Below are 23,953 nucleotides of genomic sequence, written 5' to 3'. Positions count from 1 at the left end.
GGACATTTCATTTGCAATAAACATCTAATTACTTCAAGGTGCTGACATCTACTTGCACCCTTTGACCACCAGAAGAGCACAAAATTCTATTCCATTCTCCGGCTGTTCTGGATTGAGCCTAGTGCCTGATTCAGTTTTGTAAGTAAAGCAAAAACAACAAGTGACTTTATGTCTGGAACAAACCATGTTGCCATGCAATGGGAGCAAATACATTTACATTTTTCTCTGCAGGGTAAATGCCAACTGCTTTTTCAAGTAGCCCACAAATGTTACACAACTTTATTTTTACACTACAATTTAGATTTCAATTTGAACACACCCAGCACTCAAATCTCTGCACGTTATTATAACTGCCCTGCCTGCAGTGCAACATGTTTTGCCCAGCTGCTTGTTTTTTTGCTTTACTCACAAACATAAATAAGGCCCCTAGAGCATACTTGCCTACTATCCCTGAATGGCCAGGAGGCTCCCAAAAATCGGGTGACCCTCCTGGGCCCCAAGGAAGAGCAGGCAAGTCTCCCGATTTCTGTGGTCCCCCCTGCCTGGCCGCACACTTACTGACTAAAGTGGGCGGTCCGGGCAGTCGATGAAGCGATTCTTGTTGAATCGAGTCATCATAGCCACACTCCCTGCAGTATAATGCCGGTAATATCTGCATTACAGAGCAGAGGCGAGGCTTAAATGACGCAACTCGGCAAGCACGCCACAGTACCGCCTATGGCTCGCCCCCGTTCCGCCTCCGCCCCCTCTGCCCATCATTGCCCTGCCCCACCCCCAGCTGAGCCGACCTGGCTGCTCTCTCCTGGACAGAGCAGCCAGAAAGTTGGTAAGTATGCCCTACAGCAGGCATTCCCAACCACGGTCCTCAAGGCACACCAACAGTGCAGGTTTTAGTGATATCCAGGCTGCAGCACAGATGGTTAAATCAAAATAACTGAGCTACTAATTAAGTCACCTGTGCTGAAGCCTGGATATCACAAAAACCTGCACTGTTAGTGTGACTTGAGGACCGTGGTTGGGAATGCCTGCCCTGGAGTCTCCAAACTAAAGCCCTTTCCCTGTTACTAAGTGCAGACTGATCCATAGTAAGTGGATAGCGGGGACTTAGCAGACATCCACAATGAGGTGCAGCAAAAGAGTGACAACTCCAGGTGCCAGTAGGAGGAGCTAGGGACCAGTTCCTGGTGCTGGAGTAGAAGTCTGAGTGGAACAAGCGGTCCCAGGTGCAGATATAGTAGCCTGGAGGTAGACACGAGTTTCCTGCCCTCAACGCAGTTGTCAGAGTCAGTAACAAATGGTGTCTGTCAGTGAAAGGGAATCCTTATACCCAAGGAGTGGTTGCTCAAGGTAGAGAAACCTCCTTCTACAACGCAAATCTGTGACTTCCTGGCAGATATCAGTCCTTGTTATGCATCCTTATACACTAAATCCGAACCCCCGCCAGTATAAATATTTTAAAAGAAAAGCGGGGCTGAAGCGCGCCATTAAGGGGGCGGGGCTTAGCCCTCACAGCTCTCATCAGCGCCATTTTCTCTTCACAGAGCTGCAGAGACGCTGGTCCTTCCTCTACACTGCTGTACAAGTAACAGGGTGCAAAACAGGGGGGGGGGGGGGGGGGCACAGATATTTTGGTGCTGTATATGTAATTATAAAAGCGCTAACGGGTCTGAGGCTTTATATAAGGAATTTCAGAACCAGGATAAGCGCTGGGTTGTGAGCTGGCAAACTCCCTCTGTATTTCTCTGACAGGCTTTACTGTGGGTCTGTCCCCTATATGCCCAATGTGTTTGTGGGTGTCGGTACATGTGTGTCGGCATGTCTGAGGCTGAGTGCTCTTCCCAGGAGGAGACTGGAATAGGGAAAGAAACGGCTGTGGGAGTGACCCTGTCGGCACCTCCGACTCCTGATTGGGTAAATGTTTTGAGTGCTTTGAATGCGAATGTGGCTTTGTTAAATAAGAGATTAGATAAATCTGAGTCTCAGAGCCAGGCATGGAAAAAAATCAGTGGAGGATGTGTTGTCACAAGTTCAGACCCCCTCGGGGTCACAAAAGCGTTCATTTACCCAGTTAGCAGATACGGATACCGACACGGACTATAGTGATGCAAGATTAAATCCAAAACTTACTAAAAGCATTCAGTACATGATTGTGGCGATAAAAGACGTGTTACATATCACGGAGGACCCTGCTGTTCCTGATACAAGGGTCTGTATGTTTAAAGGAAAGAAACCTGAGGTAACGTTTCCTCCCTTTCATGAACGGAACACTCTTTTTGAAAAAGTTTGGGAAAATCCTGACAAGAAGTTTCAGATTCCCAAGAGAATTCCGGTGGCATATCAGTTCCCCTCTGGGGATAGGGAAAAGTGGGAGTCACCCCCCACTGTGGACAAAGCCCTATCACGGATGTCCAAAAAGGTAGTGCTTTCGTCCCCTGACATGGCAGCCCTAAAGGAACCTGCGGATCGTAAACAGGAAAATACATTGAAATCCATTTATGTCACTACGGGTACGCTGCTCAGACCTGCCGTTGCATCGGCGTGGGTGAGTAGCGCTATTGAAAAATGGGCAGATAACTTGTCATCTGAGATAGATACCCTGGATAGGGATAGCATTCTTTTGACGCTGAGTTATATCAGGGACGCTGCAGCCTACCTAAAGGAAGCTGCAAGGGATAATGGCCTTTTGGGATCAAGGGCCAATGCCATGGCAGTTTCAGCTAGGAGAGCATTGTGGATTCATCAATGGAATGCTGATGCTGACTCTAAGAAGGCGATGAAGTCTCTGCCTTATAAAGGTGGTGTCTTGTTTGGTGACGGCCTCGCTGACCTGGTATCTACGGCTACCGCGGGTAAGTCATCCTTTTTACCTTATGTTCCTGAACAACAAAAGAAACCGCACCACTATCAGATGCAGTCCTTTCGGACCAATAAATTCAAAAAAGGGCGAGGGTCTTCCTTCCTTGCTTCTAGAGGAAGAGGAAAGGGAAAGAGGTCACCGGCTGTGGCAAGTTCTCAAGAGCAGAAGTCCTCTCCGGCTTCTACCAAATCCACCGCATGACGCTGGGGCTCCTCTGCGGGAGTCCGCACCGGTGGAGGCATGTCTCAAACTCTTCAGTCAGTTCTGGGCTCGTTCGGCCCTAGACCCATGGGTTTTGGAAATAGTGTCCCAGGGGTACAATATAGAGTTTCAAGACGATCCCCCTCACCGATTTTTCAAACCGGCCTTACCAGCTTCTCCTCCGGACAGGGAGGTGGTATGCAAAGCAATACGGAAATTGTGTCAAAATCAAGTCATTGTCAGGGTTCCTTTGTCGCAACAGGGAGAAGGCTTCTATTCGAGCCTGCTCGTGGTCCCGAAGCCAGACGGCTCAGTCAGACCGATCCTGAACCTCAAATCCCTAAATTTCTACCTACGGAAATTCAAATTCAAGATGGAATCTCTCCACGGCAGAGATATACAGTCTGGAGGAGGGGGATTTTATGGTGTCGGTAGACATAAAGGATGCCTATTTGCATGTTCCCATTTTTCCTCCACATCAGGCTTACCTGAGGTTTGCAGTGCAGGATTGCCATTATCAGTTTCAGACGTTGCCGTTTGGTCTGTCCACGGCTCCGAGAATTTTCACCAAAGTAATGGCGGAAATTATGATTCTCCTGCGCAAGCAAGGAGTCACAATTATCCCGTACTTGGACGATCTCCTGATAAAAGCGAGGTCCAAGGAACAATTACTGCAGAACATTACGCTCTCCCTGACAATTCTGCTCTTAAATTTGCCAAAATCACAGTTGGTTCCGACGACACGTCTGTCATTCTTGGGTATGATTCTGGACACGGAATTACAGAGAGTTCTTCTTCCAGTGGAAAAGGCTCTAGAAATTCAGAACCTAGTCAAACAGATTCTGAAACCAGCAAGAGTGTCGATTCATCAATGCACTCGGTTGCTGGGGAAGATGGTGGCGGCCTACGAGGCCATTCAGTTTGGCAGATTGCATGCCAGAGTGTTTCAGTGGGACCTGTTGGACAAGTGGTCTGGGTCCCATCTGCACATGCACCGACAGATAATCCTGTCTTCCAAGACCAGAATCTCACTCCTGTGGTGGCTGCACAGCTCTCACCTCCTAGAGGGACACAGGTTCGGGATCCAGGACTGGATCCTGGTGACCACAGATGCAAGTCTCCGACGCTGGGGTGCAGTCACACAGGGGGAAAATTTCCAGGGAAAGCGGTCAAGCCAGGAAGCTTGTCTACACATAAACATTCTGGAATTAAGGGCCATTTACAACGGCCTTCTACAAGCGGAACATCTTCTTTGCGTTCTGCCCGTCCTGATTCAGTCGGACAACATAACAGCAGTGGTGTACATAAACCGCCAGGGCGGAACGAAGAGCAGAGCGGCTATGGCAGAGGCCACAAAAGTTTTCTGCTATGCGGAAAGACATGTAAGCGCTCTGTCAGCGGTCTTCATTCCAGGTGTGGACAACTGGAAAGCAGACTTCCTCAGCAGACACGATCTCCATCCAGGAGAGTGGGGTCTTCATCAAGAGGTCTTTGCAGAAGTGACAAGTCGTTGGGGAATTCCTCAAATAGACATGATGGCGTCTTGCCTCAACAAGAAACTTCCAAGATATTGTCCCAAGTCAAGGGACCCTCAAGCAATAGCGGTGGACGCCCTAGTGACGCCGTGGGTGTTTCAGTCGGTATATGTGTTCCCTCCGATTCCACTCATTCCAAAAGTGAGAAAGATCATAAGAAGAACAAGGGTTCATGCAATCCTCATTGTTCCAGACTGGCCAAGGAGGGCCTTGTATCCAGATCTTCAGGAATTGCTCGTAGGAGATCCCTGGCCTCTTCCTCTATGAGAGGATCTGTTACAGCAGGGGCCGTGCGTGTATCAATACTTACCGCGGCTTTGTTTGACGGCTTGGAGGTTGAACGCCGGATCCTAGCCCGAAAGGGTATTCCCACTGAAGTCATTCCCACACTTCTTCAGGCTAGAAAAGAAGTAACTGCAAAACATTACAGGTTGAGTATCCCTTATCCAAAATGCTTGGGACCAGAGGTATTTTGGATATGGGATTTTTCCGTATTTTGGAATAATTGCATACCATAATGAGATATCATGGTGATGGGACCTAAATCTAAGCACAGAATGCATTTATGTTTCATATACACCTTATACACACAGCCGGAAGGTAATTTTAGCCAATATTTTTTATAACTTTGTGCATTAAACAAAGTGTGTGTACATTCACCTAATTCATTTATGTTTCATATACACCATATACACACAGCCTGAAGGTCATTTAATACAATATTTTTAATAACTTTCTGTATTAAACAAAGTTTGTGTACACTGAGCCATCAAAAAAGAAAGGTTTCACTATCTCACGCTCACTCAAAAAATTCCGTATTTCGGAATATTCCGTATTTCGGAATATTTGGATATGGGATACTCAACCTGTATCACCGTATTTGGAGAAAATATATGTCTTGGTGTGAATCCAAGAAGGCTCCTACGGAAGAATTTCAGCTGGGCCGTTTTCTCCATTTTCTGCAAGCAGGTTTGGATGCGGGCTTAAAATTAGGCTCAATTAAAGTACAAATTTTGGCCTTGTCAATTTTCTTTCAAAAAGAATTGGCCTCCCTTCTGGAAGTTCAGACTTTTGTGAAAGGCGTGCTGCACATCCAACCTCTCTTTGTGCCCCCGGTGGCACCATGGGATCTTAACGTGGTGTTGCAGTTCCTGCAATCTCATTGGTTTGAACCTTTACGTAAAGTAGAGTTGAAATTCGTCACTTGGAAAGTGATCATGCTGTTGGCCTTGGCCTCTGCAAGGTGGGTGTCTGAATTAGCGGTTTTGTCTCACAAGAGCCCCTATTTGATCTTCCATGAAGACAGAGCAGTGTTGAGAACTCGTCAGCAATTTCTGCCGAAAGTGGTGTCATCGTTTCACATGAACCAACCTATTGTGGTGCCGATGGCTACTGACGCCTTAGCGGAATCGAAGTCTCTAGATGTGGTCAGAGCTTTGAAAATGTATGTAGCCAGAACGGCTCAGATTAGGAAAACAGAGGCTCTGTTTGTCCTGTATGATCCCAACAAGATTGGGGCTCCTGCTTCCAAGCAGACTATTGCACGCTGGATCTGTAATACGATTCAGCAAGCTCATTCTATGGCTGGATTGCCGTTACTGAAATCGGTGAAGGCCCATTCTAAAAGAAAGGTGGGCTCATCCTGGGCGGCTGCCAGGGGGGTCTCGGCATTACAGCTTTGCCAAGCAGCTACTTGGTTGGGTTCAAACACTTTTGCAAAGCTTTACAAGTTTGATACCCTGGCTAAGGAGGACCTCTTGTTTGGTCAATCGGTGCTGCAGAGTCATCCGCACTCTCCCTCCCGTTCTTGAGCTTTGGTATAAACCCCATGGTTCTTGTAGTGTCCCCAGCATCCTCTAGGACGTAGGAGAAAATAGGATTTTAATACCTACCGGTAAATCCTTTTCTCTTAGTCCGTAGAGGATGCTGGGCGCCCGTCCCAGTGCGTACTGTATCTGCAGTTATTGGTTATGGTTACACACGTGTTGTGTTGTGTTTATACTAGTCAGCCTGTTGCTGTCGTTATTCATGCCGTTGCATGCGTTGGGTTAAATGCCATGTTGTACGGCATGCTTGAGGTGTGAGCTGCTATGTGTCTCACCTTAGTTTAAATCAAAATAAATCATTTTTCCTCGAAATGTCCGTCTCCCTGTGCACAGTTCCTATAACTGGAGTCTGGAGGAGGGGCATAGAGGGAGGAGCCAGTTCACCCCCCTTTTTAAAGTCTTAAAGTGCCCATGTCTCCTGCGGATCCCGTCTATACCCCATGGTTCTTGAAGTGTCCCCAGCATCCTCTACGGACTAAGAGAAAAGGATTTACCGGTAGGTATTAAAATCCTATTTTTTTTAGTGTATCATTTGTGTATTTTAGATGAATTTGAGTGTATTAAAGTGTGTTTTCTTACTTGCCTAAACCATATTTTCGAGATTATTTTAATCATGGTTATTCAAATGGCTATAAGGGGAGAATACCTTTTCACTCAGTATTAACACACACGCATCCTATGGACCAGGCGCCAGTGTTTTTCCATTATATTTTTGTATTGTTCATTCGAAGGGATTAGTGTTTATCCTTTACTTTGTGGTCAAATAAGGCTGCCTGGTTCATTTCACTGCGCTAACCTGGTGTATATCAATATTCATAGAAACTGCTTTATCTGGATAAAAAATCAGAAATGGGAAACGACATGACAATGCCCCTAAATCTGATACTCTTCTAGCTGACGCCATGGCCAGAAGAAAGAGAACTTTAGCTGTCAACCATTTAAGATCCACTTTATTAAGTGGTTCAAACCGGGCAACTTGAAGGGCCTTTAGGACTAAATTTAAGTCCCAAGGCACTGTAGGAGGAACAAAAGGAGGTTGAATGCACAGCATTCCTTGGAAAAAAGTACGCACATCCTGTAAACTGGCAATTTTCTTTTGGAACCAGTCGATGCCGACATTTAAACTCTCAAGGAAGCCACCTTCAAACCTTTATCCATTCCTGCCTGAAGGAATTTTAAGACACTGGAAACTCTGAAAGACTTAGGGTCTATTTTCCGTTCACTGCACCAATGAATATAGGTTTGCCATATTCGGTGGTAAATGGGAGTTGAGGAAGGTTTCCTTGCTCTGAGCATTGCTTGAATCTTCTTGAAGTTTGAATTGGATTCTGAAAGGGAAGGGAAACCAGTGAAGGGCTTGTAGGAGAGGGGAGGTGGATGCAGTGCGTTTGGTGAGGAAGAGGAGTTGGGCTGTAGCATCGAAGATAGATTGGAGTGGAGAGAGGTAATTGTCAGGAAGGCCAGTTAGGAGGAGATTACAGTAATCCAGTCTGGAAATAAGCAATGAGTGGCTAATGATCTTGGTGGCATCCTGGGGGAGAAAGGGTCTGATCCTGGAAATGTTTTTGAGATGAAAATGACAGGTTTATGAGAAGTGCTGAATGTGTGTTTTGAAGGAGAGGGAGGAGTCAAGACAGCATACTTGGGGGTTAAAGGAGATAGTTGTGCCATCAATGGATAATGAGATTGTGGGAGGTGAGGTTGTGTGGGAGGGTGGGAAGATGATCAGCTCAGTCTTGGACATGTTGGGTTTAAGAAAGAGCTGGGACATCCAGAAAGAGGTAGCAGAGAGACAGTTGGAGGTACGAGTGAGGAGAGCTGGGGAGAGATCAGGGGAGGAAAGGTAGATTTGAGTGTCATCAGCATAGAGGTGATATTGGAAGTTAAAAGAACTAATGAGTTCACCTAAAGAGAACGTATAGAGAAAAAAAGGGGACCAAGAACATAACCTTGGGGACACAAACAGTTAGTGGAAGTGGGGGGTGAGGTAGCGTCATTAGAGGAGACAGAGAAGGAACGATCAGAGGGGTAGGAGGACAGCCAGGAGAGGGCAGTATCACGCAGACCAAGAGAGTGAAGGATTTGCAGAAGGAGAGGGTGATCCACAGTGTCAAAAGCGGCAGAGAGGTCAAGAAGAATAAGCAGACAGTAGTGTTCCTTAGATTTGGCTGCACGGAGGTCATTGCAGACTTTTGTGAGGGCAGTTTCAGGTATCATTTCCAGGTATTTACATGCTGGGTGGCCTTGCCCTCTGCTGGGCAGACCCCAGCATGCGTTTGCAGTCAGTTGCAGTTTTGCTAAAATAGCAAAACTGCAACTAAAGCTGAAGTAGTGCCCATGACTGTGGTTCTTAAGCAAATTGGCTGACAATTTTTCTGGTGTTTATCCCCTGGCAACATTTTGGACAATTCTACATTTACAACATATCTGTCTTTCAGGTTTCCCCTGTCTATGCATGTACTGTGAGTATTAATTCTTTCTCACCAGATACATCTTTCTCTCCCATGTATCTTGTGAGGAAGTCATCGTCCTCATCCGTTCCTCCCTCCCCCCGCCCCACCATGACCCTATCCCCTCCCGCCTCCTCCGCTACATTCTCCTTCTGCCTGTTCCCATCTTGCCCACCTCCTCAATCTCTCCCTTTCATCTGACACTGTCCCTTCTGTCTCCAAGCAAGCACTTGTCTCCCCTATTCTTAAAAAAAAAACTACCTATGATCCTAAAAACCCTCTCCAACTACAAACTTCTCTCTCCTCCCTTTTGCGTATTTTCTACAACCGCCTTACTGCCTTTCTTTCCTCCCACCCACTGCTTGACCCTTTCCAGTCTGGTTTCCGTCCTTCTCCACTCCACTGAAACTGCTCCTGCAAAAGTCTGCAATGACCTCATTGCTGTTAAATTCAAGGGCCATTACTCTGCTTTTTCTCCTTGACCTCTCTGCTGCTTTTGATACTGTGGACAACCATCTCCTTTGTCAAATCCTTCACTTCCTTGGTCTGTGTGATACTGCCCTCTCCTGGCTGTCCTCCTACCTCTATGACCACTCCATCTCTGTCTCCTCTCATGACTCCACCTCCCCACCCACTTCCACTAACAGTATGTGTCCCTCAAGGTTCTGTTCTTGGTTCTCTCCTTTTCTCTCTCTATATGTCCTCTTTAGGCGAGCTCATTAGCTCTTTTGAATTACAATATAATTTCTATGCTGATACTTAAATCTACCTTTCCTACCCTGATCTCTCCCCCGCTCTCCTCACTCATATCTCCAAATGTCTCTCTGCTATCTCTTCTTGGATGTCCTAGCGCTTTCTTAAACTTAACATGTCCAAGACTGAGATTGTCATTTTCCCAACCTTCCGCACAACCTCACCTCCCACAATTTCATTATCTATTGATGGCACTACTGTCTCCTCTAGTCCCCATGTGAACTGTATTGGAGTAATCCTTCACTATTCCCTGGCCTTCAAACAACACATACAGCACCTCTCACAAACCTGCCATTTTCATCTCATAAATTTTTTCAGGATCAGACAATTTCTCATCCAGGATTCTACTAAAGACCTTTATCTTCTCACTGGTCATCTCCAGACTGAACTACTGTACTTTCCTCCTATGTGGCATCCCTGACAAATGCCTCTCTCCACTCAAATCTATCCTTGATGCTGCAGCCAGGCTTATCTTCCTCATCAAATGTAGTATGTTCACCACTCCTCTCTTACAAGCTCTTCACTGGCTCTCCTTTCCCTTCAGAATCCAATTCAAGTTTCTCCCACTCACTTACAAAGCCTCCACCTCTCCCAATTACATCTCTGACCTAATCTCCCTTTACACTCCTGCCTGTCCTCTTCACTCTGCTAATGCACAACGCCTCTCCTGCCTACTGATTACCTCCTCCCACTCCTACCTCCAAGATTTTTCACGTGCTGCTCCCTTTCTCTGGAATTCTCTATCTCTTCCCCTCAGACTCTCTACCTCTCTACAAAACTTCAAATGGGCTCTCAAGACCAACTTATTTTCCAAACTCAGCCAACTCCCATCCTAACCCTGTTTCACTATCCTTGTCTACCCTATCTGTGTCACCTCTGTCTGCCCCTCCCCTTTAGAATTTAAACTCTCAAGAGCAGGGCCCTCTTCCCTCATATGCCTTTCCTTTTCTTAATTGAACCATCTGTTATTCCATACTCCCTTCAACGGCACCAAATCCCTTGGTTTTCTGACACCCTAATACTTATTTCAGTGTTACCTGCTAAAGCAAGTATGTTCATATACCCTGTACTTGTCCTATATTGTCTTGAACTCACTGTTTTATTATTTTGCTTATTTCTTTATGTACTCTGTAAGTGGGCGCTATATAAATAAAGGCTGATAAGAATAATGAAAACATTTTTTTTAGACTTTTAATATATACTACAGCATTTGAATCCAATGGTTTATATTCTTGTAAGACAATTATAAGTCACTGCCTCACCACCACACAATGTAGGCACTGAATTATATTACCACCTTTGCGGATACCAACATTAAATGGCTACTAAAAACTATATTGACAGCCATATGTTGTAACCCATATTTGCATCATACTTCTCCACCTCATGTTTACACCTGTACAATGTTACCTCATGCTTCTGACCAGGGGTTAAAGTGGGGGGGAACGAGGTGGAGCTGAGTTCCACCACCTGTAATGGTAGGGGGAACTAGTTCCACCACCTCCATTGCCCTGCACAGTAATTCCAATAGAAATACCTGCCCCATCACCTACATGAATAGATGATACAGGCGGCGCTAGTGTTACTGATGAGCTGCTGCCACCTTCTTCTTTGGTTCCTGGTGGCTCCATGGTACTCCTCCATTTACAGCCTACCCCTCCTGGTACTCGCACATGCTGTGTCTGTTGGACAGTATTCATCCCCTCCTCAGGTCCCAGTGGCTTCCTTTTCCGGCACATTATGTGTAAGGGGCACTACAAATGTGGGTATTCTGTGTAAGGGGCAGTATTTCTGTGGGAATTGTTTATAAGGGGCACTACTGTAGGCATTGTATACAAGTGGCATTACTATGGTGTAATATGAATCAGGGGCACTACATGCAGTGTAATGTGAACGAGATTGTGCTGCTGTGTGGTGTCATTTGAATTGGGGGTACTATTATGTGACCATGATGCACCTTTGTGAGATCAAGGTCCCTTTATAAAGTATGGGAAGTAGGGCAATAATTTATAGTTTGCAGGGGTTGCCGAAAACACTAGCACTGGCCCCGCTTAATGTTAGAGAGGGGGGGGGGGGGGAAGGGTGGCGGGGTAAATGAGTTCCACCACCTCCAGGACCACTTTAAGCCCTGCTTCTGACACAATACTGACACTGTACTGTCACTTCACATAGTACTGACAAACATTTACCAACAATACTACAGTGTTGCCACACACTATACTGACAACCTCACTATTCTACAACCCACAAAATACTGACACACCACACTCATTGCCTAACATTTGAAAACGACAGCAAACAAAAAACACCTAAGGAAAAAATAAATTAACATCTTATTTAGCCACTACGGGTAGCTCTACATTTAGGGTTTGAAAATCATGACTCAACAGTTGAAAACTGGACTAGTAACAGGATACAACACTGACACTTAGGGGGGAATTCAAATGTTTGAAAAGTCGTTTGGGTGTTTGTTTTCTCCGGTCTATTAGATAGGGGGGGGGGGGGGGAGACACCCAACTGACTTTTCAAACAATTGAATAGCCCCCTTACAGTATTTTGAAATCTTGAAACAAAGGCTACTAGCATATGAATCATATTATAATGGCACCCTAACAGAAATAACAGTGTCTTAACTATTACATTAATCCAATAAGGAAACACACATGATACTGTATTACACATTTCTATAAAAACTAGTAACTTCCCAATAAAAACCTATAACTATTCATCCACAGATATTTATCAGCCTGTCTTCATATAACTAGCTGGTTTAATATTAGTGTACAAAGACTACAGAATTTAATTTCTAATATAAATTGTCGTCTTCTATTAAGTAATGACAGGGTCAAGAAGCAATATACACCCACTTGCAGTAAAGATTATTTTTCTACAATCTGTCACAATAACTGAGAATGAATATGCGTATATTAATTAGTCAAGATGAATGATATTTTCTGCCAAAAATTCAAATATTCTGCTCCTCACTGGAATGAGTGATTTACCAACAAAAATATTTGTATAATTTGTATGACAGTTTCTCCCTTCTGTTAATAATCATGTTTTTGTTTAACAAATCAGAAGTTAAATAAACAACTCACAATGTTTAAAAGTGTCAAAAGATATTTCTGTACATATTCTTTTCCATGAAATCGTACAACCGAGTCATCCACTCCAAGCAGAACTTCTAAGTTGTAATCATTGTCACTTGTGTGCCTACGATTTCTTTTTTGGGTACTGTTGATTCGATTTTCAATACTGTCGACCATATTTTCCAGAATATTAGGGTTAAGTTGGCCATGCTCTGAAACAAAACAAAAAAACATAAAAGCAGAACTTATGTTTTCATGTAGAACAAAAAGTGAAGCAAAATGAATACAATTTAAATGTACTTTAAAGAAGTACTTCAAACCTCAATAAGATTAGCTAGTAACATGCCCAAAGACCAAAATGTGAGACATTAGCCATACAATCAGTTGTGACTGCCACATGCAGTGAAATTTAAGGAAAATTTAATTTATAAAAGTGCTGATGTGGAGAGCTCTAGAACAGAGTTCAGCAAGTCATGGGGACCAGACTTTACTATTCTGCCAATCAGGAGTTATGGGCTTGTTACTGTCCAAATTTATCTGTGACTGATTTCTCTAAGATAGAAAAATAATTGTAGCAATTCTGGAGTCACTGAATCACTCTATAATGATCATTAATATGTTTTGTAGGGCATGTACACATCATGACTAGCTTTACGTTTCCATTTAACTTTAAATAAGTATTTTTATAGTGACACAATGATGGTTATGTAATAGGTTCCGAGATTATGGAATCATTCATTTAACAGAATACCATTTCAAATTTAGAGGCCAGATCTGTAATCTCAGAATCTATTACATAACCCTCGGAGTAAAAATGTATGCAGAGGGTCTACCCAGTGGTGTATCTATAATGGGTGCAGTGAGTGCACTGCACACGAGCCCTTGGGTCCCGAGGGGGCCCACACCGCACCCATTTCTTCTATACTCAGCTTCCCGACGTCCATCGGTGTGTGTGTGTGGGCCCCCTCTTCTCCCATAGTGTCACCACCGCTGCTAGTGCACTGAGCACTAGAGACTCTGGCACAGTGCCAGAGTCTACAGTACATGCGCAGGACTCTGTAAAAATTGCGCGGTGGCCATTTTTTCGGAGTCCTATGCATGTGCTGTAGACTCTGCCACTGTGCCAGAGTCTCAGTGCTGAGAGTGCTAACAGCGGCGGTGATGGATACAGGAGAGGAGGGGGCCCACACATGGGGCCTGCACCTGGGTCCCCTCATCTCTAGAAACGCCTCTGGGTCTAGCATACATTTTCAACAGAAGCATGATAATACCAATATAAATATACTAGAAACAAAGCTTGATCAAATGTTGTCAAATGTTTAGGTCTATTTTGTAGCTAATGAATGTAAATTAGGAAATGAAAGATTACTGGACCATGCAATAACTCGGTAAACTAATATTTTACTATAATAAAATACTTTTGTGTGCCTTGTTTAACCAAAACAGTCATATGGACTGATCGGCTAGAAAATATAGTTACTCTAAAACTAAACTACGGTAATGTTTCCATTTTGATTATTTAGTAACTTTCATAATTTAGCAAACATTTTACTTGCATAGAACAAGTGTGGTTAAATGTTTTCCTGCTAATCTACATGTAGAATTTGAAAAAAACGAATTATAAAATAATATGGACAATCGGAAACAACCATGTTAATAAATGGATTTTACGATGGAAAAGTGGGTTGTTAGAATGCAGATTTCAAATGTATAATTCAATTGTTTTCTTATTACAGGTTGAGTATCCCATATCCAAATATTCCGAAATCTGGAATTTTTGGATTGAAAGTGAGATAGTGAAACATTTGTTTTCTGATGGTTCAATGTACACAAACTTTGTTTACTACACAAAGTTATTAAAAATACTGTATTAAATGACCTTCAGGCTGTGTGTGTATAAGGTGTATATGAAACATAAATTAATTGTGTGAATGTGCACATACTTTGTTTAATGCACAAAGTTATTAAAAATATTGGCTAAAATTACCTTCAGGTTGTGTGTATAAGGTGTATATGAAACACAAATACATTCTGCGCTTAGACATAATGATATCTCATTATGGTATGCAATTATTCCAAAATACAGAAAAATCCAAAATCCAAAATACTTCTGGTCCCAAGCATTTTGGATAAGGGAAACTCAACCTGTAATAGTTTTGATGGGCTCGCATTTCAGTTAACCTATAATCCTAACCACATCTTCTTCTTAGACTGAAAAAAGAAGAATAGAGGCTTTTCCATTTTTTTTTTTTTTTTAGTACAACACCTACTGCAATGTTTCCCAACCTCAGTCCTTAAGGCATACGAACAGTCCAGAGTTTTAAGGCTATCCATGTTTGAGCACAGATGGTTCAATAAAAATACAGCTATTCTAAAAACCTGAACTGTTAGAATGCCTTGATGACTGAGGTTGAGAAACACTGACCTAGGGGTAGATTTACTGTACTAATGCATCTAAAATTGCTAAGTGGTGGTGTTACTTATAGCAACCAATCAGATTCTGATTACAATTTTTAGAATGCAATTGAGGAATGATAACTAGAATCTTATTGGTTTTCATTAGAAGCCTTAGTAGATCTACCCCCTAATATCTGTATCACCATATCACACTGTAATGCCTAACATTTTAAATCAATTAAGTACAGTATAATATCCAAAAAGGATTAAAGGAGGGATGCTAAGATGTAAAAGGTTATTCTCAGGTGAACATACATGCAATATTACATTTAATCTTTTACAGAAATATTTTCTTAGAAGTTTTGTTAATAAAGTAGTATTCTTTTCTATGATAATTGTTACTGTATTTGTCTTATTATTATTATTACTACAAGTTATTTATATAGCGCACTCATATTCCACAGCACTTTACAGATAATATTTGCCCATTCACATCAGTTTCTGCTCCAAAGGAGCTTACAATCTATATTCTCTACAACACATGCACGCACACACATTCAGGCCCAGGGACAGGGGGGGACAAAGGGACCCCGAGGTTCGGAGGAACCCAAAGGATGATGGGCACAAAAAATGTGGCCACTGCGCCTAATAACGCATTTTACAGTGTACGCTGCCTGTGAGTTAAGTTTAAAAAAAAAAAACATAATTACAGGCCGCACAAAATTCCTCCCCACCCTCACCTTCCAACATTTGGTCCAGTCCAGTCCAGTCCAGTCCAGGCGCCCCCCCCCCCCCCCTCTCCGTCATTATGCATGCTGCACTGCGCCAGCCCTTCCCTGTACTTTGTCCCTGCTGCCCATGCTGAAGAGCAGGGAAGCCCAGTAGGACAAACTCCCGCTCAGTCTCAATCAAAAGTTCCCCATCAAAGTTGCCCACAGCCCCACCACTATCCCAACTCCCAATGGTAAGTACCTTTACCTTGAATATATATAAATTTTTTCAATCCGTCCTCTGCTTTAAAAGGGGGAGGTGGGGTCAAGAGGGACCCAGAGATTTCTGTTGCCGGCCCTGCACACATTCAAGCTAGGGTTAATTTTTTTGTTGGAATCCAATTAACCTACCAGTACATTTTTTGACTGAGGCAGGAAACCAGAGTATCTGGCGGAAACCCACGCAAGTACGGGGAGAATATACAAACTCCACACTGTTAGGGCCATGGTACGAATTGAACCCATGACCTCAGTGCTGTGAGGCGGTAATGCTAACCATTACACCATCCGTACTGCTATGTCTTATCTTATACACTCAACCCTCTTGAAAACAGCATGTACTAAAGTGACCATCCCCAACTTATATAACTGTAAAAATGTTTTAGTAATTGCTAAATTAAAAACTGAAAACAGAATGTGAAAGGTTATTTTTGATAAATATAAAATATTTTGTAAATATACTCTCTTTAACCATTTGGCTAGTGGTCAATGTATAAATGTAGCTAGCCACTGTTTAAGTTGTACTTCTACTCATGCTGTGTATTTATTATTGTGCCCATGTTTTGTGTTTTATTTTGGATTTATTACTAAAGTACAGGCAGATAAAATAAGTGATCATTGATCATGTGTTAATACTCTGGAGGACATTAAGGGCTCAGTCAAATTAGTTGCGAGTTGGCTTGTGCAAGAAGTGTTCATGGTGAACTCGATCAGCGAATTACACTTGCAATCCAATTTCAACTTGCATTGCTTTTTCAGAGGAAATTCACATTTTTGTGTGTGCACTTTCCTAAGGGTTTGAAAAGTAGGGAAAATACTTTAAGGTAAAAATGTTGTGACTTGCCTCATAACCCCTTGGACACCCCCCCTAATGCCTTATTGGAGCTTTCAATTAGCTTAATTAGGCCAATAAATACATGTCATCGTTGGAGTTGAAAAACAAAATGGCCTCAAATTGCACCAAAATCAACTTTATTTATTTTTTATGCACCACAAATTTAGTTCAATGAAAAGTAATTGCTTTTTATAATTTTTTTTACTTTTGTTTGGGGAAAAAAAAATGCGGTCTCAGATTACTCCAAGATAATCTTTTCTCATACTTTTTTTGTGTCAGTTGTTTGTAATTAAACAAAATTTGCTTTTTATCATTTTTTTTTTTTTACTTTAAAAATAAATAAATTACCAAATCAGGCATGTGACACTTTTTAAGAGCATCTAGTACTTTCCTTATGCCCACTAAGATATTCTATATGATTCTGCTACCGAAGTTGTCACTTTTTTGGGATCCACAAAGGTCTCTCCACTGTTTCATGTACTTCTCCCAGATCGCATTCCGTACAAAATTTGCAAACCCTCGCCACAAGTACTGCAAACAGGCATTTCTAATTGGATGTCACATTTCTCGGGTATGTGCATTCATACGAAGTCTGTGAGTTTCATGAAAGAAACTCACATTCACAAACTGGCACCTAAGTGCATTGAGCCCTATCAGTTGTCATTCTACATGTACTGTTCCCACAGCCATATTTGTTAAAATATATATAAATATTGGGATACGAGAGATTTGTGGAAATGAATTAGTTAAAGTTGTTGCTTATTTGTTAATATTTTATGACAAAAGAAAATTGGATGGTTCATTGAATTGGAAGAACATTCAACATATGGACTTAATAAAGCAGTAGATTGTGCTGTAACTATATTTATTCATTACTTATATAGTGTTTTTAATTAAACACAAAGGGCTTGATTTACATTTGGATATAAACAATGTATTTCTGCATTGTGGGTTTTGTTTGTATTATGCTTATGCAGTAAACTCAAGTAAGAGTTACTTATGATATGTTATGCTTATAATGCCTTACATGTGGAGATGTAGAGATGGGGACATAGGAAGGAAAAGGACAACCACATGTTTGCCAGGCCTGCTCCACATAATCAGTGAGACACACAATGGGCACCATATTACCCCCATATTGCTGCCTGTGTGCTCGAGATCTGATTCTCCCCTTACCGGATAAACAATAAACTTTTCAGTCTACTTCACAGATACTTATTTATGTTTAGCTCTTGACTGAGGACCTTAGCTGATAATTATTCCATATAAAATGACAGTTCACAGAATATGACTATTTAAGACACAACCCGGCTCTTTAAATGCATATAAAATAGTTTCTTAAAACTGATATTATAATTGTGATGCTGGGACATATAGTGCAGTAAAGTTTGGTCTTTTTCTCCGTAATTATCTGACATTTGAGCAAAATACACATCTTATAAATATTATATGTATGCAGGCAGGAATACTAATGAAATGTGGTGAATGTAAAACAAACAAATGTGTGCCACATTTGTGGAGCATAGTTTTAAGAGAAAACATTTTATATTATTGTAATGTTACTAATTAAAAAATGCAGCTGTTGGACTTAAGCAAACAAATGGTTATTAATTAGAAACACCCTAACAGCTGCCGCCTTGCCACGTCTGAGTGTAAATGGAACTTTCTGCCTCTTTAGCACTATGGTTGTGAGGCTTAAAAGTGAGAAATGCAATCAGATATGTAATAAATCCACATTGCAAATTAATGAAGAACAATTACCTGGAGAAAATAAGATTTTACTTACCGGTAAATCTATTTCTCGTAGTCCGTAGTGGATGCTGGGGACTCCGTAAGGACCATGGGGAATAGACGGGCTCCACAGGAGACAGGGCACTTTAAGAAAGAATTTGGATACTGGTGTGCTCTGGCTCCTCCCTCTATGTCCCTCCTCCAGACCTCAGTTAGAGAAACTGTGCCCGGAAGAGCTGACAGTACAAGGAAAGGATTTTGGAATCCAGGGCAAGACTCATACCAGTCACATCAATCACAGCGTATAACTTGTGATAAACTTACCCAGTTAACAGTATGAACAACAACGGAGCATCAGATCAACCCTGATGCAACCAAACATAACCCTTATTTAAGCAATAACTATATACAAGTATTGCAGAAGAAGTCCGCACTTGGGACGGGCGCCCAGCATCCACTACGGACTACGAGAAATAGATTTACCGGTAAGTAAAATCTTATTTTCTCTAACGTCCTAGTGGATGCTGGGGACTCCGTAAGGACCATGGGGATTATACCAAAGCTCCCAAACGGGCGGGAGAGTGCGGATGACTCTGCAGCACCGAATGAGCAAACACAAGGTCCTCCTCAGCCAGGGTATCAAACTTGTAAAACTTTGCAAAAGTGTTTGAACCTGACCAAGTAGCTGCTCGGCAAAGCTGTAATGCCGAGACCCCTCGGGCAGCCGCCCAAGAAGAGCCCACCTTCCTTGTGGAGTGGGCTTTTACTGGTTTTGGAAGCGGAAATCCAGCCGCAGAATGAGCCTGCTGAATCGTGTTACAGATCCAGCGAGCAATAGTTTGCTTTGAAGCAGGAGCACCCAGCTTGTTGGATGCATACAGGATAAACAGCGACTCAGTTTTCCTGACTCTAGCCGTTCTGGCTACATAAATCTTCAAAGCCCTGACCACATCTAATAACTCGGAATCCTCCAAGTCACGAGTAGCCACAGGCACCACAATAGGTTGGTTCATATGAAAGGTTGACACTACTTTTGGCAGAAATTGTGGACGGGTCCGCAATTCTGCCCTGTCCATATGGAAAACCAGATAGGGGCTTTTATGTGACAAAGCCGCTAATTCTGACACACGCCTAGCTAAAGCCAAGGCTAATAGCATGACCACCTTCCATGTGAGAAATTTTAACTCCACGGTTTTGAGTGGCTCAAACCAGTGTGACTTCAGGAAACTCAACACCACGTTAAGATCCCAAGGTGCCACTGGAGGCACAAAAGGGGGCTGAATATGCAGCACTCCCTTTACAAACGTCTGGACTTCAGGAAGAGAAGCCAGTTCTTTTTGAAAGAAAATGGATAGGGCCGAAATTTATACCTTAATGGAACCCAATTTCAGGCCCAAAGTCACTCCCGACTGTAGGAAGTGAAGGAAACGGCCCAGCTGGAATTCCTCCGTAGGGGCATTCCTGGCCTCACACCAAGCAACATATTTTCGCCATATACGGTGATAATGTTTAGCCATCACGTCCTTCCTAGCCTTTATCAGCGTAGGAATAACCTCATCCGGAATGCCTTTTTCTGCTAGGATCCGGCGTTCAACCGCCATGCCGTCAAACGCAGCCGCGGTAAGTCTTGGAACAGACAGGGCCCCTGTTGCAACAAGTCCTGTCTTAGAGGAAGAGGCCATGAGTCCTCTGTGAGCATTTCTTGCAGATCTGGATACCAAGTCCTTCTTGGCCAATCCGGAACAATGAGTATTGTTCTCACTCCTTTTTTTCTTATGATTCTCAGCACCTTTGGTATGAGAGGAAGAGGAGGAAATACATAAACCGACTGGAACACCCACGGTGTCACTAGTGCATCTACAGCTATCGCCTGAGGGTCTCTTGACCTGGCGCAATATCTCTGTAGCTTTTTGTTGAGGCGGGATGCCATCATGTCCACCTGTGGCAGTTCTCACCGCCTTGCAATCTGCGTGAAGACTTCTTGATGAAGTCCCCACTCTCCCGGGTGGAGGTCGTGCCTGCTGAGGAAGTCTGCTTCCCAGTTGTCCACTCCCGGAATGAACACTGCTGACAGTGCTCTTACGTGATTCTCCGCCCAGCAAAGAATTCTGGTGGCTTCCGCCATCGCCACCCTGCTCCTTGTGCCGCCTAGGCGGTTCACATGAGCCACTGCGGTGATGTTGTCTGACTGAATCAGCACCGATTGGTCACGAAGCAGGGTTTCCGCTTGACTTAGGGCGTTGTATATAGCCCTTAGTTCCAGGATATTGATGTGAAGGCAAGTCTCCTGACTTGACCACAGACCTTGGAAATTTCTTCCCTGTGTGACTGCCCCCCACCCTCGGAGGCTTGCATCCGTGGTCACCAGGACCCAGTCCTGAATGCCGAATCTGCGGCCCTCTAGAAGGTGAGCACTCTGCAGCCACCACAGGAGAGACACCCTGGCCCTTGGGGATAGGGTGATCAGCCGATGCATCTGTAGATGTGATCCGGACCACTTGTCCAACAGATCCCATTGAAAGGTCCTCGCATGGAACCTGCCGAAGGGAATGGCCTCGTATGATGCCACCATCTTTCCCAGGACTCGCGTGCAGTGAAGCACCGACACCTGTTTTGGTTTTAATAGGTCTCTGACCAGTGTCATGAGCTCCTGAGCCTTCTCCATCGGGTGATAGACCCTCTTCTGTCTGTGTCCAGAATCATGCCCAGGAAGGGCAGACGAGTCGTAGGAATCAACTGCGACTTTGGAATATTTAGAATCCAGCCGTGCTGTTGTAACACTTCCCGAGAGCGTGCTACGCTGATCAGCAACTGCTCTCTGGACCTCGCCTTTATGAGGAGATCGTCCAAGTAAGGGATAATTGTGACCCCTTGCTTTCGCAGGAGCACCATCATTTCCGCCATTACCTTGGTAAATATTCTCGGTGCCGTGGAGAGACCAAACGGCAACGTCTGGAATTGGTAATGACAATCCTGTACCACAAATTTGAGGTACGCCCGATGAGGTGGATAAATGGGGACATGAAGGTATGCATCCTTTATGTCCAGAGACACCATAAAATCCCCCCCTTCCAGGCTTGCGATGACCACTCTGAGCGATTCCATCTTGAACTTGAACCTTTTCAGGTAAATGTTCAGGGATTTTAAATTCAATATGGGTCTGACCGAACCGTCCGGTTTCGGTACCACAAACATGGTCGAATAATAACCCTTTCCTTGTTGAAGGAGGGGAACCTTGACCACCACCTGCTGAAGATACAATTTGTGAATTGCAGCTAACACTATTTCCCTCTCTAAGGGGGAAGCTGGCAGGGCCGATTTGAGGTATCGGTGAGGGGGCATCTCTTCGAATTCCAGCTTGTATCTCTGAGACACAATCTCTAGTGCCCAGGGATCCACCTGGGAGTGAACCCACTTGTGGCTGAAATTTCGGAGACGCGCCCCCACCGGGCCTAGCTCCGCCTGTGGAGCCCCAGCGTCATGCGGTGGATTTAGTGGAGGCCGGGGAGGACTTCTGTTCCTGGGAACTAGCTGTGTTGTGCAGCTTCTTTCCTCTGCCCCTGCCTCTGGCAAGAAAGGACGCACCTCGGACTTTCTTGCCTTTTTGTGATCGAAAGGACTGCATTTGGTAATACGGTGCTTTTTTAGGTTGTGAGGGAACATTTGGCAAAAAATTTGACTTTCCAGCAGTAGCTGTGGAGACCAGGTCCGAGAGACCTTCCCCAAACAACTCCTCACCCTTGTAAGGTAAAACCTCCATGTGCCTTTTTGAGTCGGCATCGCCTGTCCATTGCCGAGTCCACAGGACCCTTCTGGCAGAAATCGACATTGCATTTATTTTAGAGCCCAGAAGGCTGTCTCTTTGAGCATCTCTCATATATAGGACAGCGTCTTTTATATGCCCCAGGGTCATTAATATAGTATCCTTGTCCAAGGTATCAAGTTCCTCAGATAAGGTATCCGTCCATGCTGTTACAGCACTACACACCCAGGCCGACGCAATTGCCGGCCTTAGTAAGGTACCTGAATGTATATAAATGGACTTCAGGGTACCCTCTTGCTTTCTATCCGCAGCATCTTTTAGGGTGGCCGTATCCTGTGATGGCAGGGCTACCCTTTTGGATAAGCGTGTGAGAGCCTTGTCCACCCTAGGGGAGGATTCCCAGCGTAACCTGTCCGTTGGCGGGAAAGGATACGCCATAAGCATCCGTTTGGAAATCTGCAGTTTTTTATCTGGAGATTCCCAAGCCTTTTCACATAACTCATTTAGCTCATGTGAAGGGGAAAAGGTAACCACCTGCCTTTTTTCCCCATACATATGAACCCTCTTGTCAGGGACTGGGGTTTCCTCTGTGATGTGCAACACATCCTTTATTGCTATAATCATATAACGGATGGCCTTAGCCAATTTAGGCTGTAACTATGCATCATCGCCATCGACACTGGAGTCAGAATCCGTGTCGATATCTGTGTCAACAATTTGGGATAGTGGGCGCTTCTGAGACCCTGGCGGTCTCTGCGACATAGGATCAGGCATGGGCTGAGACCCCGACTGTCCTAAGGTTTCAGCTTTATCCAACCTTTTATGCAAGGAATTAACATTATCATTTAAAACCTTCCACATATCCATCCAATCAGGTGTCGGCGCCGTCGGTGGCGACCCCACATTCATTTGCTCCCGCTCTGCTTCCACATAGCCTTCCTCGTCAAACATGTCGACACAAGCGTACCGACACACCACACACACACACACACACACACAGGGGATGCTCTTTTTGAAGACCGTTCCCCCACAAGGCCTTTTGGAGAGACAGAGAGCGAGTATGCCAGCACACACCCCAGCGCTATATGTCCCAGGAATCACACAGTAACTTAGTGTTAACCCAGCAGCTGCTGTATAATAAGTTTTTGCGCCTAATTTATGTGCCCCCCCCTCTCTTTTTACCCTCTTCTACTGTGTTTCTGCAGGGAAGAGCCTGGGGAGCTTCCTCTCAGCGGAGCTGTGGAGAGAAAATGGCGCTGGTGAGTGCTGAGGAAGAAGCCCCGCCCCCTCAGCGGCGGGCTTCTGTCCCGCGTTTCTGTGTAAAATTATGGCGGGGGCTCATGCATATATACAGTGCCCAACTGTATAAATGCCCAACTTTTGCCAAGAGGTCCTAATTGCTGCCCAGGGCGCCCCCCCCCCTCCCTGCGCCCTGCACCCTACAGTGACCGGAGTATGTGGGTTTAATGTGGGAGCAATGGCGCACAGCTGCAGTGCTGTGCGCTACCTCAGTCTGAAGACTGGAGT

At 44.1% G+C, this 23,953-nt stretch overlaps 1 protein-coding gene across 1 annotated transcript in view; it reads right to left on the bottom strand.

The window, feature by feature from the left end:
- Positions 1-23,953, bottom strand: part of LOC134933200 (A disintegrin and metalloproteinase with thrombospondin motifs 2-like) — a 968,191-nt gene that overhangs the window by 521,908 nt on the left and 422,330 nt on the right. The window contains exon 4 of the mRNA XM_063928241.1: positions 12,721-12,923. Coding sequence (XP_063784311.1) covers positions 12,721-12,923 — 203 coding nt within the window. The remainder of the gene's footprint in view (positions 1-12,720; positions 12,924-23,953) is intronic.

The sequence above is a fragment of the Pseudophryne corroboree genome, chromosome 6, assembly GCF_028390025.1.
Source record: "Pseudophryne corroboree isolate aPseCor3 chromosome 6, aPseCor3.hap2, whole genome shotgun sequence".
NCBI classification, from domain to species: Eukaryota; Metazoa; Chordata; class Amphibia; order Anura; family Myobatrachidae; genus Pseudophryne; species Pseudophryne corroboree.
This window is presented reverse-complemented; position numbering and strand designations above follow the sequence as displayed.